This window comes from Chiloscyllium plagiosum, chromosome 17 (assembly GCF_004010195.1).
Source record: "Chiloscyllium plagiosum isolate BGI_BamShark_2017 chromosome 17, ASM401019v2, whole genome shotgun sequence".
NCBI classification, from domain to species: domain Eukaryota; kingdom Metazoa; phylum Chordata; class Chondrichthyes; order Orectolobiformes; family Hemiscylliidae; genus Chiloscyllium; species Chiloscyllium plagiosum.
In genome coordinates this window covers 45,604,853-45,622,085 of record NC_057726.1, presented here as the reverse complement: position 1 = coordinate 45,622,085, position 17,233 = coordinate 45,604,853, and the positions used below count along the sequence as shown (strand labels likewise).

Below are 17,233 nucleotides of genomic sequence, written 5' to 3'. Positions count from 1 at the left end.
GTGTGGCCAGGGATATGCATCCGCTTGACAGGACCAGACTGTATCTCTGGGCACTTTGCTCGCTATGACAGTATGCTTTGACTCTACCCAGATGCTCGCTGCAGTGTCTTGCCTTTTTGCACTTTGCCCCCTCAACCAAGAATACCATGTTCATATCACCATTGTCTTAGACCATAAGACCATAAGACATAGGAGTGGAAGTAAGGCCATTCGGCCCATCGAGTCCACTCCGCCATTCAATCATGGCTGATGCGCATTTCAGCTCCACTTACCAGCGTTCTCCCCGTAGCCCTTAATTCCTCTAGACAACAGGAATCTATCAATCTCGGCCTTGAAGACATTTAGCGTCCCGGCTTCCACTGCACTCCGTGGCAATGAATTCCACAGGCCCACCACACTCTGGCTGAAGAAATGTCTCCGCATGTCTGTTCTGAAATGACCCCCTCTAATTCTAAAGCTGTGCCCAAGGATTCTAGAATCCCCACCTAACAGAAACAAAAACCCAGCATCCACCCTTTTCAAGCCATGCATTCTATTGTAAGTTTGTATTGGATGTCCCCTCAATGTTCTAAACTCTAATGAATACAATCTCAGGATCCTCATCAGTTCATCATATGTTAGGCCTAGCATTTCAGGGGTCATCCGTTTGAATCTCCACTGGACATGCTCCAGTGCCAGTATGTCCTTCCTGAGGAGTGGGGACCAAATCTGGACACAGTACTCCAAATGGGGCCTAACCAGAGCTTTATAAAGTCTTAGTAGTACATCTCTGCTGTTATATTCCAACCCTCTTGAGATAAGAGACAACATTGCATTCGCTTTCTTAATCACGGACTCAACCTGCATGTTCACCTTTAGAGAATCCTCGACTAGCACTCCCAGATCCCTCTGTACTTTGGCTTTACGAATTTTCTCACTGCGAACAGCTGTGGCCCCAGCACCGAACCCTGCGGGGCACCGCTCGTCACCGGCTGCCATTCTGAAAAAGAACCTTTTATCCCAACTCTCTGCCTTCTGTTAGACAGCCAATCCTCAATCCATCCCAGCAGCTCACCTCGAACACCATGGGCCCTCACCTTGCTCAGCAGCCTCCCGTGTGGCAGCTTATCAAAGGCCTTTTGAAAGTCTAGATAGACCACATCCACTGGGTTTCCCTGGTCTAACCTACTTGTTACCTCTTCAAAAAATTCCAACAGGTTTGTCAGACATGACCTCCCTTTACTAAATCCATGTTGACTTGTTCTAATCAGACTCTGCTCTTCCAAGAATTTAGAAACCTCATCCTTAATGAGGTTGCTATGCTGTTTAGCACAGAAAGCAAGTCATCAAGCTTGTCATGGCTATCATCAGACCTTCGCTCAAGATGGCCCAGCACAATAAGTGGAAGGCAGTTTCTCAAGTCAGATCAAGCCCTGTCAGCCTGTCTTGACTCTTTCTGCCCTAATGTGCTTTGTTTACTCTTTAATGAGAGAGAAGTAGATAGAGTTTGTCCTGGTGCTTAGGGACTTTTCAAGATGATGGATGGGATGTGAGTGAATTCTGGGATATCTGCTAAGTAGCAAATTGGTTTTGGGAATGGTGTGTGCGAAAGATGAATGGAAATGGGATGAGAGAGACTCCAGCAGACATAGTAGGCCACTAATGGGGCGGGTATGGTAAGATGTGGTGAGAAACCTGGTACACCTCGCAGTGACAAATCCTTCAAAACCACCAACACAACTCAAACTTAGCTTAAAGTAAACCTAAACCCATATTATCAAATGGCAAAGACTCTTCCTTCATGATGGTGAGGTTCTACACCAGGCAGCAACCACATGCACTGTCTAGTACAACAGTGTTCCTCCAAGGTAGTCCAAGGAGCTGAAATGTTTTCCAAGGACACCAGTAGTTGGTTTGATCATGTTTTGTGTGACAATATGGCTTTCATTATCTGTGCACAGGATATGCATCAGAGTCATGAGCCATATAAATCAATGGATAGACTTGTCACCCAGTAGCCATCTCCACATTTCTCATAGTGATGCTTAAATAGATGGTACTGGGACAAACTAAAGGTATTGTGACTTTTGTAAGGATACTGGGCATTTTAGTCTAATTTTTAAAATTTTATGTCCCCTTGTATCTAATTGTTCATGGAAAATTGTCCATCACTGACACCACAGTCCTGAACTAATTACCCCCTAATCCCAGTTTCAATGTTGACAGCCTTACCTTGTCTTGTTCCCTATCTAGTTTTAGCAGAGTGGAAATTTTTCACCTATATGTAGGTAATGGCTGGTTTTATGTCAAATGCACTGTTCCAGGGTTGGTGCCAGTATATTGTGGGAATGCTTGTGGTCTTGAGAAAAACATTTTCACTCTGCAGTCTTTATGGATGGTTTAGTTTTCTCCATTCTGCAGTGGAATTTTTAATCTGTTCAGATTCAGTAAATAGTATATAAAAGGCACATGCTTGGTACAATCTAAATGTGAACATACATAATTTATTCAGTGCATTTGTCGAAACTCTCCAATCACTCAAACAGCTGCTGTCTCTTTTAGGAAGTTTGCTCATGAGTGAGGAAAATTCGGTAAATGAGTTGCGCTGAGTGTTTTATCTGTTAAATGATGTTTTGTGTAGCAGGAAGGTTTCAAATTTAAATTTTATAAAACCAAACATTAAAAATAAAAGTATCCCATGTCATTGTTTGCAGTAAGACATAGGATATCCAGTTGCATGCCTCTAACCAAGCCACATACACTGAGGTAGATGTTTGTGTGTTCACTATCTGTTTAGTGTCATTAGTTACTATTTTAATTGGCTCAAATATTAGACTATGTGTATTTATCAGCTGAACTGTACTGGCACCGATTTTGAATTAATCTGGGGTCTGGTCTACTGTTGTGTGGCCTGTGCTCTTTTAAGACATGGTATTGTGGTCTAAGACTTTTGCACATTTACTACCTATAGAAGGTAAGGATCAGGTAAAGAAATCTAGATAGCTAAATCGGCTTGTAAACTCAAGTCCTTCAGGAGTACTTTGTAACAGGAATAGATTTCAAGATCAAGAAAATGACTGACTAGTTTTCTCTTCTTTTGTTTTCTGGTTGTAACAATGGGCAGGATCTCAAATATAAGCAACACATATAAGATACAAACCTGAGAAATAGCTTAGTTCAATGTGTTATGTTAAGGGTTCTCATACAAATCGTGATATCCTAAATACCCTTTATATACAGGTTAAAAGAAATTTGTTACATATCAGTAACCATTTTGGAAAATCTTTTCTTTCTTCTACTTTTACTTTGAGTGCAGTTTTTAACTTGGCTCATCAAAGCTCCATGCCCATATATACGCACTCATATATGAGCTCATTGTGTAGAATGCAAAATAGTTTTACTCAATTCAATGTTGATGTGTCCCCATCCCATAATTTCTGCTCCAGTAGTTGGCTGAGTCACAATAAGAGACAAGTATGGCTAAGGGCCATTTACTCACCATTTTTCTCCTCCCTTTTTGTGGTGAGTTCTTGTGCCATATTTCTTTCTGTTCACTATAAGCACACGATCCTGCCACCTCGACGCATGATCCAATGCAGTATTTACATTTCTGCAATGGAAAAATGCTGCAAGAGAAATAGACAAAGTCTTTTTCCTGGGATCGGGAAGTCCAGAACTAGAGGGCATAGGTTTAGGGTGAGAGGGGAAAGATATATAAAAGAGACCTAAAGGGCATCTTTTTCACACAGAGGGTGGTACGTGTATGGAATGAGCTGCCAGAGGAAGTGGTGGAGGCTGGTACAATTGCAACATTTAAGAGGCATTTGGATGGGTACATGAATAGGAAGGGTTTGGAGGGATATGGGCCGGGTGCTGGCAGGTGAGACTAGATTGGGTTGGGATATCTGGTCAGTGTGGACAGGTTGGACCGAAGGGTCTGTTTCCATGCTGTACATCTCTATGACTCTATGACACTAAATGAATTGGATTCATTTATTTGTCAAAGGAGATTGAATTGGCAGTTGGAGGGGCTGAGGAGCATAGTGTGTTTTCTGGCCACAGCATTCTGTCATTAGAGTGAATTCATTAGGAATATGAAGGAAAAAAATAGCAAGGAAAAGTCATCAGGTTTCTTCAGTTAGTAAATGGACAGCCGAGTCTCAAACTGAATCAAAGTGTTTGGGAAGGTTGTGCTGCAAAATATTGTTGCGGTAATGACAAACATTTAACAACCCTTTTCAATCGCCACTGAATGGCATCTCATGACTGCTAGGAAGGGACATAAGATGTGGACAAGAGTGGCTATGGCAATTGATATCTTCCCACCATTCAACCCACCATCAGACATGAACATAATTGCCAGCAAGAATTGTCAAATGAGTAAAGAATGGCCACAATGTGAATGAAGAAGTCAATTATTTGTGGAAGTGTTGCCAGCAAGTAGTACGAGAGAGGTGAGCAACAATTAACCCGGCAACAAAACATCCATATTTCAGAAGGACAATGAGCCATTTGTTTCAGTTGAAACATTAGTTCACAGATGGTGGAACTTGATAAGTGTCTTTGTTACCGTGGTGATATTCAAGATAATGTCATTGCAATTCGGAGACGTATCAATGTTTAAAAGATTTACTTTTCTCTTTGGGGGCCGAATAATGTTATCAGTGTTGCTGTCTATTTTACCCTCAGTCAGAAAGCTGAAGCTGTTGTCACACTTGCTCCAGTCCCATTGCTGGGTATTATTTAAAAGTGAAATTGCACTTGTTGAGAAATGTTAAATTTGACCATAGCCAGCCAGAATTGGGAATTACAAAACTCAAAACCTTCTGCCCATGAAGTCATTACTATCACGATGGGGATACTGAGATTCATCATCTATTGTGTAAATGTATTTAGTTTGCTAAAAGGTTATTTTCTAATCCAGAAATATAGAATAGTTTGTCTGAATCTTCAAATAAGAAATTACATGATTTAATAGTTCATGAAAGCATTCACACAGCAAAAAAGCTAACAAGTTTGGTACAGATTTATAAAGACCCAATAAATGTAGATAGTTGTGCTTATAATGGGTGTTAACAGGTTTTGTTTTTTTCTTTCAATAGGAAATTTCCCTATGATCAGTGATGATCTTGTTAACTCCTATCATCTTCTGCTTTGTGCACTTGATCTGGTATATGGGAGTGCACTATTCTGTGCTCATCGTAAAGACTTACTGAATCCCAGTTTCAAAGGTGAGTCCTTTCAGATGCTACGATCTTCAAGTCAATTAATAATTTGAGCCAAAAAATGAAGATTCTTATGCATAGAGTCCTTTTCTTAAGATTACAATATTACTTCTTTGGGAAATCTATATACAATGTAACTATAGTCTCTCAAAAAGTGTATGCACAGTTTGGTTCTGTAGCATCAGGGGATTTGATGTTTTAGGAAGAGCAAGTTTAAAGAAACGACGGGGGGAGGCTGGCCACTCCCAATCACTTCAAGTAGGCTCTGTGCCGACCATGTGTTTTAAAGGGTGATGACATGGGGATCCTGTTCTAGTGCAGGAAACATACAGTCTGAGATCAGTGAGTAGATAACCTTGATTTAATGCTTAGCTTGCCAATTGGGACCCTGCAGGACCAGTTGAAATTCTTTTAACTTGATGGGGGAATGGTTTATCCACCTGCTGTTAAATTTCTGAATTGAGGTTAATTGTGTAAACAAGAAACAACAGTCTTGATTCCTGAGATAGCTCATTCAGTCCTCTTTCACCCATTTAAAATAACTCCCACTTATGAATGCTCATAAGTTGACTGTGTTGTACCAGTTAGAAATTACTGCTTGCCTTCAGAATCTGTGTGTGCTCCACCAACATCTGAGTGGCACCATGAACTTAATAGCACTGCTGATCTAATTAGTAGGCAAGTGAATGAAGGTACTGAGCATGGTCTGCAGACATCTATAACTCTATGACTCTGACCTCCCTTCCTTTCTTTTTTTTGTGAAGTTGGTATAAGGGACTAGTATAAATGGAAATGTTATTTCAGATATCCAAATATTCCACATTGAGCTGTATAGTAATGTAGCTTCATGTGCCCCAGATAAGCACTCAGCAAGTGAAATCCCTGCCTATCCAGAAGGATGTTCTGATATACTGACATGTGCAATCAGTTGCACCTAGAAGCATGCTGGCATTTAGTAAAAGTTTCCTTTACTGGAAAGATGATGTGGCAGATCCTCTTGAAGATGTTGAACAGTGTGACTGACACAAATAATGCAGTTGTCATATACTTTACACATTGGTGGACAGCTGACTGACTGACTGGCTGGTGTTTCACACAGCTACTGAGCGTATTGGATTGAAGATAACTGTGGAGAGGTGCTTTGTTTTAGGTGGAGCTTGGCTCCAGGTGTGATGCAAGCTGTACCTTTAACTCCATGTGAGAAGAGCTTCTGATATGTTGTCTGTTGGAGTGTTTGGGAGAGAAACTGTGTTCTGGGGGCCAGATTTTTGCAGAATCACAAAATCTCCATGAACCTTTAAAATAATGGTTAGGAATTTCTTCCACCATTTGACAGCTGCCATCTTAATCAGCAGGCGAAAGGTGGCAGAGTTTGATTCCCATGTGAAGGAATCTAACATTTAACAGCAACTTGGCCCTATGTCCACCTTAATAAGGGCCTTCACCTCTAGTATGGGAGTCACAACTCTGTAAGGTAGGTGTGAATGCTCATTGAAGGGTACATGCGATCTGTAGAACTGTCATGATGTGAAGGTATTTAAATCCCACCCTTTTCTTCAAATAAAAATAAGCTTGCTCTGGACAATAAGAGTTGGAATCTGTTTCTCTTTTGGGCAGTAATTATTCCAATACTAATATGTGGATGCTTTCCATGACCTATAATTGTCTCAATAGAAGTGTCCCAAGTTCATGGTTTGATTTGACAGTTATGAATACAAGTCTGTTTGGTTTTATAAGGAATTAGGATTTTAAAGGATTTGAAAGTTCCGACTGATCTTTTCATGAATGTGAGTTTTTATTGCTGTAAAGCCTGCAATAGATATTTAGATTTTGACATCATGTCAGCATGGCTTGTGATATCCAACCATGGTTGACGCTGGGTGAGTTGGTGTAGAGCCAAGGATGAGTAACAGGTTGGCATCAAGTTATCATGGAGAATGAAGGTAGCATGGGAATAGGTGGGAGGGATGAGGGATAGAGTGCCTAAAATTTAACAAAGTGACCGCGACAAAGTTCCAGTCAACCAGAGCAGGTTTCTAAACATCCTGCCTGTGCATTCAGCAACCCTTATGGCTGATTCTGCGGGCCTTGAATCTGTCCTACAGCCTCCGACAGGAAACCAAACAAAAGAAGGACACTGTCTCTGAGTCAGGAAAGTCAGGCAGTGAAGCAGGTAAAATAAAACAGACAAAAACATTTCAACTAATCTGCAAAGCCTAGAATCTCTAAACTGATAATTCAACTATTTACATTCCATTACCTACACTTCATGAATGATCCAGAGACTGATCTCACTTCTCATCTTTGGCCCACAATGTTGTGCAGACCTGTGGAACCAATCTGAAACCCATCTAACCTACACTATTCCATTCTTGTCTCTATGTCTATCCACTGACCATTTAAATGCCCATAAAGTTAGTGAGTCAACAACTGTTGCAGGCAGTGCGTTCCATGCCCCTAGTTCTCTGAGTAAAGAAACTACCTCTGACATCTGTCCTATATCTACCACCCTCAATTTGAAGCTATGCCCCCTCATGCTAGCTATCACTATTCTTGGAAAAAGGCTGTCACTGTCCACAAGATCTAACCCTCTGATTATCTTATGTCTCAATTAAGTCACCACTCAACCTTCTTCTCTCTAACGAAAACAGCCTCAATTCCCTTGACCTTTCCTTGTAAGACTTTCCCTCCATTCTAGGCAACGTCCTAGTAAATCTCCTATGAATTCTTTCCAAAGCCTCCACATTCTTCCTATAATGTGGTGACCAGAATTGCACACAAGAGAGAGAGAGAGCAATCAAAGGGGTAGCCCTTAACACTGGTGACAACTATCCGTGGTGCTGCAGCAAAACGTCAGTCGACCTGGAGCCAACATCGGGGGGAGCGTAGGAGAACTCTTGGCCACCTGGATCAAAACCAGAACCAGTGGCTGATGTCTCTTATTTTGACAGCGATTCAAGAAAACGTGAGAAGCCTGTCTCAGCACATACAGAATGACTAGGGTAGGAGTTCACAGTCAGAATTTTCTTGCTAGTGGTAGGTGATTCTACTATTTTCCTGAAGCACAACATAAGAATGTCTGTCTGGTGAGCCAGCTACTGTTGATACAGGAGGTGCTGATGAATTCCCTACCCACTTGGAGAGGCATTGAACTTGGTGAAACATGTTTCTAGTGTTCGTGGGAATGGGGTGATTTTGGAGATGCGAAGGCACTTTTTGCAAGAGGAGAAGACAGTGCCAGGATTCAAAGCTGACTAGATCACCTGGCTATTTTGCTTGGTGGGAACGCTGCAAGAGATTTTAAGCCAATGATTTTAGTGGTGTGCCAGTCCAAGACACCATGTGCATTGGGGAGGGTTATTCCAAAGAGCATTTGTGTGTTACTTAGCACCAGAAAAAAGCCTGAATGGTAGGAGCACTCTTTCACGAATGGTTCTCTCTATATGCCATCCCTGCCCAGAGGGCATTTAATGCCAGAGCACATATTGCCATTGCAATTGTGGTTTCATTGGATAATTGTCCATTTGCCTCGATGAATGCTCTGAAAATATGAAAGTGCTTTTCCTACCACCCAACATAAAGTTGTCGATACAGCTCATGGATCAGGGTGTAGTAGCAACATTCAGGGCCTCATCTATAGCTTCTCCCAACTCATCAATACAATAGATGGTGAGAATGTGCCTATCAGGCAAGTTATTTCAACCTAGTTACAAACTTTCCAAGGGTGTCAGTAATACCTTTGATGCTTGGGATGAAGTTATGACAATGTGTCTGAACAGCATGTGGCAGCAGTGGTGGCCCGAGTGTGTCTGTGGCTGAGAAGAATCGTGTACTACTCTCCTGAAGGTCCATGTAAAGTTTTGTCCTTTTGAGAGGCAGGCTGGCTTTGTTAAAGTGGATGATGCTGACGTGGAATTGCTTACATCCTATGGGAAAGAATTGTCTAATGATGACTATAATACTGAGACAGACAGTCAACAAACTAATGAGATACTGCACCCACTCAAGTGTTGTCAAGGAAACATCTGGCAAGAATTTTTCAATTTCTGGATGAGGTAATGGGAAATCCTTTATTAATTAGGATGATCCAAACAGAGTGGAGTGTCAGATTGTTCAATGATGCTATTAGCTGTTACGGGACATGTACTAGGAAAAGTAAAAGTGAACTGTTCATCAGTCCTTGGATACATTTTTCAAAGCTATTGGTAATCCTGACCCCTCCTCTCTCAAACTTCACCAGAACCTTACATGCCTTCAATTCAAAACCAACAGTGTTTTCAAAAGGTTCTCAAACTCCAATGGCAAGAAACATGGTGGAATAGTATGGGCATCCCCAAGCCAAAATATCCAGCATTGAGTGATTTGGAGAGCTTCAAAGTCAGTTCCACTCGAATGCCTTGTGAATGTCCTCAGGTAATTCTGAAGATATTAAACACCCCAGCAACCCTTTAAGACCAACCAAAATGCAAGAAGGTTCATTTCAAAGAGCACCAACAAAAAAAAACATTGCCTTCCAAGCCACATCTGTCTACTGATTGCGTAATAAGTCCATTGCGCATTTCCACATCCACAAGCCAGAGCAAAACAAATCCTTCTCAAACAGGTGATTTTGTTTCCGAGAGACTAAGGAGAGTTGTCTAATTTGGGTTTACCCTTGTTATTTTTGATGATTTTTGTTTTTATTTTGTAAGTTATGTTAGCTTAAAAATAGCTCACCACTGCAGGACTGTATTTCACATTCTATATTGGCTTGCCTGGGTAATAATTGTACTTTGGAACCTAACTCCGTCTTTAAGATTATGAAATGTGGTCACCCAAAGTAAACAAAGTGTTTTTACTTGGAGTTGTGACTTTCAGGAATGCAACCCTGACTTTAACTGAGGATACCCTCTGTTCAACCCTTTTGTGCTTTTTTAAAATTTGCATATTTAATTCTAGCTCTTACCTCCTAATATGAAATCATTCATACGTTTAACTAGTTTATCTGTTTTTCCGTAATTTCCTGCTTGGATCTTTCCAAACAGGTTTCCACTTCGCCCATAGCACTGAAATAACCTGAATTAGGTTCAGAAATGTCATCCTGTGAACGTTTGACTTCGTTTAATCCAAATTCAGTCTCACTTCAGCTTTTGATATGTTTGCCACATCCGTTATTATGGCTTGGACATTTTCACCAATAGCTTCTGTTCCTGTCCAACTTTGTACTTAAGAGGTCCTTCATCTCTCTCTCTCCACTTGGCACCTCCTCTTCCTGATCCATATAAGGCCCTAGTCTTCCTTTCACCTTCTCCAAACATTAATTCAACCATCTGCTGAAATCAACAATGGGTTTCATTGGGTGTTCATTTGGAGGCTGTCTTACATAAAGTTGCTCCATCTTGTCCTTGATGTCAAGGATAAGTTCTGGATCTGCATATGATGCTGGCAGATCCTTTGGAAAAGTATCATCTCTTAGTGCAGTACTTTTCTCTCCATTAACTTCAGTGCATCAAAACTCTGTTTTCCCTTCCTTATTCTGCCACATGCCATGTTGATTCTGTTCTTGTTGATCTGAATTGATTTTCAGTGTTGTGTTAGATTTCTTTCAGGATCTTTTTCCCTGCATATCTCTGTAAACCACAATTACTCTTCTCCTCTGTTTCTGTGACTTGAGTCTACACATCATCACACACTCTCCCCAGTATAGGTTCCTGTGACTTTTGTTGCTTAGACCTCCTCCTTTTATTGTGATGCTTTAAACCACAAATTCTGCCAATACTTTGGTTTTACTCCAGGGTTGGTTCGCTCAGTTGGCTGGATGGCTGGTTTGCAGTGCAGAGTGATGCCAACAGTGCAGGTTCAATTCCCGTACTGGCTGAGGTTACGGTGAAAGACCATCCTTTTCAATTTCTCCCTTTTACTAAGACACGGTTATGCTCCAGTTAAATCACCACCAGTTGTCTCTCTCTAATGAGAGAGCAGTCCTCTCAGACTATGGCAGCTTTACCGTTTACAATTTTTATTATGGCTCAACACCCACATTTTCCTTGCAATTCTACGTAGTATTTTTTGGACAATTTATCTACTTTCAAGACAGGAAGTAATGCAAGTTTTTGAAATTTGTGTAGGTCATTTATGTACATTAGAAACAATTGTAGTCCCTGAGGGACTCCAGTCAGTACTTTCCATACCCCCCCCCCCAATTCGGAAATAACTGCTGTAAACAGTGCTTATCATTTCATGAACTTGAATCAGTTTGCTATCTATTTCCTGGGTTTATTGTAAACCTTCACAGATTTATCATGCATCATTTTACAATCAATGTTCTTTGTTTTGAGGTGGGCATTAACTCACGGGTCATGGAAATGTTGAACAGGCAATTTGACACCAACCTTCCTGCACTGTTTTCTAAATGGCTGTTTTAGGTGGGATGAAAATTCAGCTTCCCATGCGACTGTGGTAATGGACCTGTTGATTGATTGTAGCACTAGGGACCAGACCATTTTAGGACCCTTCTCAGGTGTGATCTAATTCACTACTGTCCATTCAGAAACGATATCAGTTTAAAGCCACTTCAACACACCACTGTGTTCCCTGGCCAATATCTCTGTCTCAGGCTTGCTGTAGTGCTCCAGTGCAGCTCAGTGCAAACTGAAAGAACGTCACTTCATTTTCCACTTGGGAACTCTACACCCTTCTGGACTCCATAATGAGTTCAACAATTTTAGGGCTTGAGACACCTTCTCCCACATCCTTACCCCAACCCCCCAACACCAGGCCTTGTTATCACATGGTCTGCTATTACACATAATGCATTGTTAGCCAGTAATTGTCCTCATTAGTAGCCATTCTTTCTCCTGGGTGACAGTAATCCATTCCTCCTTCAGTCCAAATGTTCTGCTGACTCTTTGGGCTCTATCTCTTCCTATTGTTTACTCCTTGCCCCATCTCCCAACTCTATTTCTGGCATTAAAAAAATCTTTTCCTAGCTACCATCAGTTTGGAGGAATGGTCACGACTCGAAACGTTAACTCTGATTCTCTCCATAGATGCTGCCAGATGTGCTGAGCTTTTCCAGCAATTTCTGTTTTGCTTCTGATTTCCAGCATCCGCAGTTCTTTCAGTTTTCGTGTCAGTATAAATATTGTACGCAGCCGGAAAAGATTGTCCTATCAATGCTCCAACCTGTTGAACTAAGCTATCCTAGGCTGATGATATCTCTGCATCAAGAACGTGTGATAATTGTTTTGAATTTCCACATGTGTTTTCTGATAATATTTCAACAGTGCATCTGGTAAAATGCTTTTAGTCATTTATATTGTTTTTTTAAGGACTTCTTTTGATCCGTTATCTCAGTTGTGCAAGAAGCTCAGGAGATGCTTGTCAGGGTTAATTTTTTTCATTTATTTTATTCTCCAAGTCTGTCTCAAAGCATGCTGAATGTGAGAAGAAACCCATAATGATTGCTTTTACACTTGCCAAACAATGCATCTTCCATTAAAACTAATCCATCCAGGCTGATTATTGAATTGTCTCCTAAAACTGCATGTCTGAAAAGAATGGCCTGTTGCCTAAGTGGAATGTTATTTATGGTAACTTCAGCAGGGAATTACAGAAACTCCGCATTTCACATTGACCTGCATAACATTATTTCATTTTAACATTGAGTGTTCTTTGGGGCTTCTGTTTCTTCATTTTGCATCACCACTTTTGTTTTAGCATTGTTTGTGAGCATTGTAGGCAACTGTCCCCATCACAAATCAGTAGCTAGTACTGTCCTGTCTGCATCCCAGACACTGTTTTATTCTGGCCCAAGATAATGGATCTTGCCTCCAACATGGCCTTGCTGTCTCAACCTTGTCGCAGCTTACTCCCCTAGATCTTGTTTCCCGGGTTCTCCCCCATTGGGCCTTGCTGTCTGTGTTGGCCACCCCACTTCCAGCACCTCACGAATTATGCAACCTGCCCCCCAAAAATATCCCAGGCCGCCTCCTGCCAGTATTGCCTTGCCCCAGGCTGTATTTCTCTTTTAGGCTCTATGTCTGATCTTCCCTTCACTATTAGCTATGCTGTAATGACAACCACCTGATGAAGGAGCAGCGCTCCGAAAGCTAGTGCTTCCAATTAAACCTGTTGGACTATAACCTGAGGTTGTGTGATTTTTAACTTTGTTCATCCCAGTCCAACACTGGCATCTCCAAATCAAAACTAATGATAGATGTTCATGTTGGTACTGCAGCTGCACAGGCCAAACTCTGCCACTGGAGGGACCATGATCATTCTGAGAGTATCATTGAATTTTATTTTTCTTCCTTGTCAATTTATTGAACAGTTATTTCATTTGCCAGGTAAGAACTTGAAGGACAAGTGGTGCTACATTTCACTTTAAAGTACAGGTATAATATTTTAGTTTATATTTCTTTGCTAAGGAAGGGGCTACAAACCAAACTCTGATTTTAACATTCATTTCTATGGAAATCGATGCTTAACTTAAAGTCTTTTCATTTAAAGATGTGAGTCTTTCAGGAATGCAGCACCAAATGTTTAGGTGAGGAACCCTATGTGACCTTTCTACAATTCAGTGTCCATGTTGAGATGTGGTATTAACATAAATTGGTCAGTTCTGTGCAAAATCTGTGTCCGTGTGTGATTAATATTGAACTTCTAAATTCAATACTTCTGCAATCTGTGACCTAATAGCTCTCAATTGTTTTTCATCGGAACATTTAGACTATTGGTGCAATTTTAGTGCATGATTTCTGCATGCATGGTACCAAGGAGTTTTAATTAATTTATGTTCTGTGAACTTTTGTTTTTACTGATATAGACCAGATGTCCAACACTGCAAGGTGGGGTATTGCTGGTTACCCTCAAATTAACCCCAGTTTGATGGCTGCCCCTCCTGTGGCACATTATTCAGTCATTTGCCATGATGCTGCAATCCTTTGAGAAGTGCAGCAAATCAAACAAGTTACCCACCCTCCAGGTTAGCAAAGTTAGATCACATGAGATTCAGACCTTGTCAAATGGATGCAATATTGGCTTGACGGTAGGAGACAGAGGGTGGTGAGGGAGGTTTGTTTTTCAGACTGGAGGCCCGTTACTAGCAGTGTTCCACAAGGATCAGTACTAGATCCACTTTTATTTGTCATTTACATAAATGATTTGAATGACATATGGACGGCATGGTTAGTAAGTTTGTGGATACCACCAATTTTGGTGTCATAGTGGACAGTGAGGAAGGTTATCTAAGATTACAAAGAGATCTTGATCAGTTGGGTCAGTGGGCTGAGGAGTGGCAGATGGACTTTAAATTAGATAAATGTGAGGTATTACATTTTGGTAAAAACAAACAAGGGCAGGACTTGTACAATTAAAGGTAAGGTCTTGGACAGGGAGACCTGGGGGTTCAGGTACGTTATTCTTTTGAAATTTGCATCACATGTAGGCAAGGTGGTTAAGAAGCTGTTTAGCTTTGCCTTCATTGCTCACACCATTTGAATTATAGGAGTTGGGACGTCATGTTGAGGTTGTACAGGACATTGGTGAGGCCTCTTCAGAGTATTGTGCCCAGTTCTGGTTTCCCTGTTGTAGGAAAGAGAATATTACGTTGGAGAGGGTTCATAAAAGATTCACCAGGATGTTGCTGGGAATGGAGGGTTTGATTTCTAAGGAAAGGCTGGATAGGTTGGGACTTTCACTGGAGTGTAGAAGGTTCAGGAGTGACCTTTATAGAAAGTTATAAAATCATGAAGGGCATAGATAAGGTGAATGGCAGGTGGCTTTTCCCTAGAGTGGGGAGATTTGAAGACCGGGGACATATTTTTAAGGTGTGAGGAGAAAAATTTAAAAAAAGACATGAGGAGCAACTTTTTCTTTTACACAGACTGGTGCATGTGTGCAGTGAACTTCCAGAGAAAGTGGTAGATGCCGGTACAATTACAACAATTAAAAGACAATTGGATAAGTACATGAATAGGAAATGTTTGGAGAGACATGGGCCAAATGCAGGCAGGTGGGGCTCGTTTAGTTTGGGATTACAGTCAGCATGGACTGATTGGGCCAAAAGGTCTTTATGACTCTATGACACTCAACATCACTTGAAATTATACAGACTGGCAACACATGCATATCTTTCAACATTGCACTTTGAAAACGAAATTGAGTTCACAGGTAGCTACAGATACCTCTTGGAAAAACCTGATACGAGACTTTCATTTTCTGCAAACCCCAAACCACATCTATACAAATCTTTTAAAATGTGCATAATTGACTCAGTGAAAATTAAAATTCTCCCTTGTGCAACTGTTTACCCAGAAGAGGTGAGGGAACACCTAATGAATCAACATAAAAGAAATATAAATATGCATTCTATACTATACAGTTTATCATCAACCATATGAAAAGAAAAATAGGGGATTTGTAATGTCAATAGAATCATATCCCAGTGTGAGTTATCAGCTATAGAAATGGGAGAGAATTGACAATGTTTCCAGTACCATAGAAAACCAAAATCATGGTGTGCAGGATAGAGAGGCTGTTGCTAACTGAACTTGAAAGTTGAATGTATTTCTCCTGATATAAAAAGGGCCAAACATATGGTGTTCAGGAAATGAGTTAGGGCTGCAAGCAATAAAATTCAATCCTATCCTCACCCACTGCACGCACTCCCCAGCAGGATAGCAATCTGAAGCACCATCTCTGTTTGACTTGCTCTTCCTTAGCCCTGAGACACTGCGTTGGTGAAAGTGCCCCTACTACATTCCCACTCAAGTCAGTAAATACACTGCAGGTCATTTAGCTCAATGTGGATCAGGCGTTAAAATTGGGATTTCCCTTATCAATGTGCACTCATCTACTGGGCCTATTGGCAGCGTCCATTGTTTTTCTGAAACTCATGCTCAACAGGGCAGGAATCCAACCATCTGTTTCCACATTGGTTGGGAACATTGTGCTTGAGAAAGAATATTTTATTTTCTGGCCTGCACTTCACTACTGGGTCAGATTTCGTTACCCTTGCTTGGAGTAACTCCCCTTGGAGTGTGTCTAGATTTTGCCAAGGGATTTCAATTTTTCAATATTGTCAAAAGGCAAATAATCACCGCTCTTGTGGTAACTTTATAAAACTGATTTATAAATGTGTTATACTTTCATTAGGCAGAATCTTATCTCCACTGTGCCGAATGAAATACATAATTCTGTTATATTTTACAAGATTTAAATTGCATTCACTCTACAATTCTTTGTACCTGGTCCATGCTGCTATTGTTATTCAGATCGACAGAGGAGAAATTTGAGAGTGCATAAAGACTCTCCAACGGCATGTCCACCATCTACAAGGCATAAGTCAGGCACAGTGACAGAATGCTATCCGCTTGCCTGGTTGAGTGCAGCTCCAAGAACATGTGAAGTATAGGCCCATCCAGGACAGAACAGACACTTGAGTGGCAACACATCCACAAACTTTCCTTCCCTGCACCACTAGTGCTCAGCAGTAGCAGTGTATACCATCTTCAAGATGCGCTGCAGAAATCCACCAAGGCTCCTACAGACAGCACCCTTCCAAATCTATGACTGCCATCATCTAGAATGGCAAGCCAGCAAATACAGGGGAACGCCATCAATTTCAAGACTCACATCCTCCAAGTAAATTTTGTTGCTGTTCCTTCAGTATCATTGGGTCAGAATACTGGAATTCCAACCTTAATGGGATATGGGTCAATTTATAGCACATGGACAGCAGCAGTTCAAGAAAGCAACTCACCATCACCTTCTCAAGCAACAAGGGATGGGCAATAAATCCTGGCTCAGCCAGTGAGACTCGCGTCTCTTGAAACAACTGTTTCGAAAAAAAAAACCTCTCAAATCCTGCTTAACTTGGGGAAGTGAGTTTGTTTCATTGCATTTCCACAATGCATTCATTAGCAGAAGAGTGAAGCTTGGAGTTAAGGTTCTCAAATCTTCTGGTTTTTGCAAGAGTCTGCTGTTATCAACACTTTCTATCGTAAGATCTGCCTTTTGCAACACAGGGGAATGTTTATTTGGAATTG

At 41.1% G+C, this 17,233-nt stretch overlaps 1 protein-coding gene across 1 annotated transcript in view; it reads left to right on the top strand.

Moving 5' to 3' along the window:
• Positions 1-17,233, top strand: part of LOC122558424 (retinoblastoma-like protein 2) — a 98,637-nt gene that overhangs the window by 57,423 nt on the left and 23,981 nt on the right. Inside the window, exon 5 of the mRNA XM_043706981.1 lies at positions 5,082-5,210. Coding sequence (XP_043562916.1) covers positions 5,082-5,210 — 129 coding nt within the window. The remainder of the gene's footprint in view (positions 1-5,081; positions 5,211-17,233) is intronic.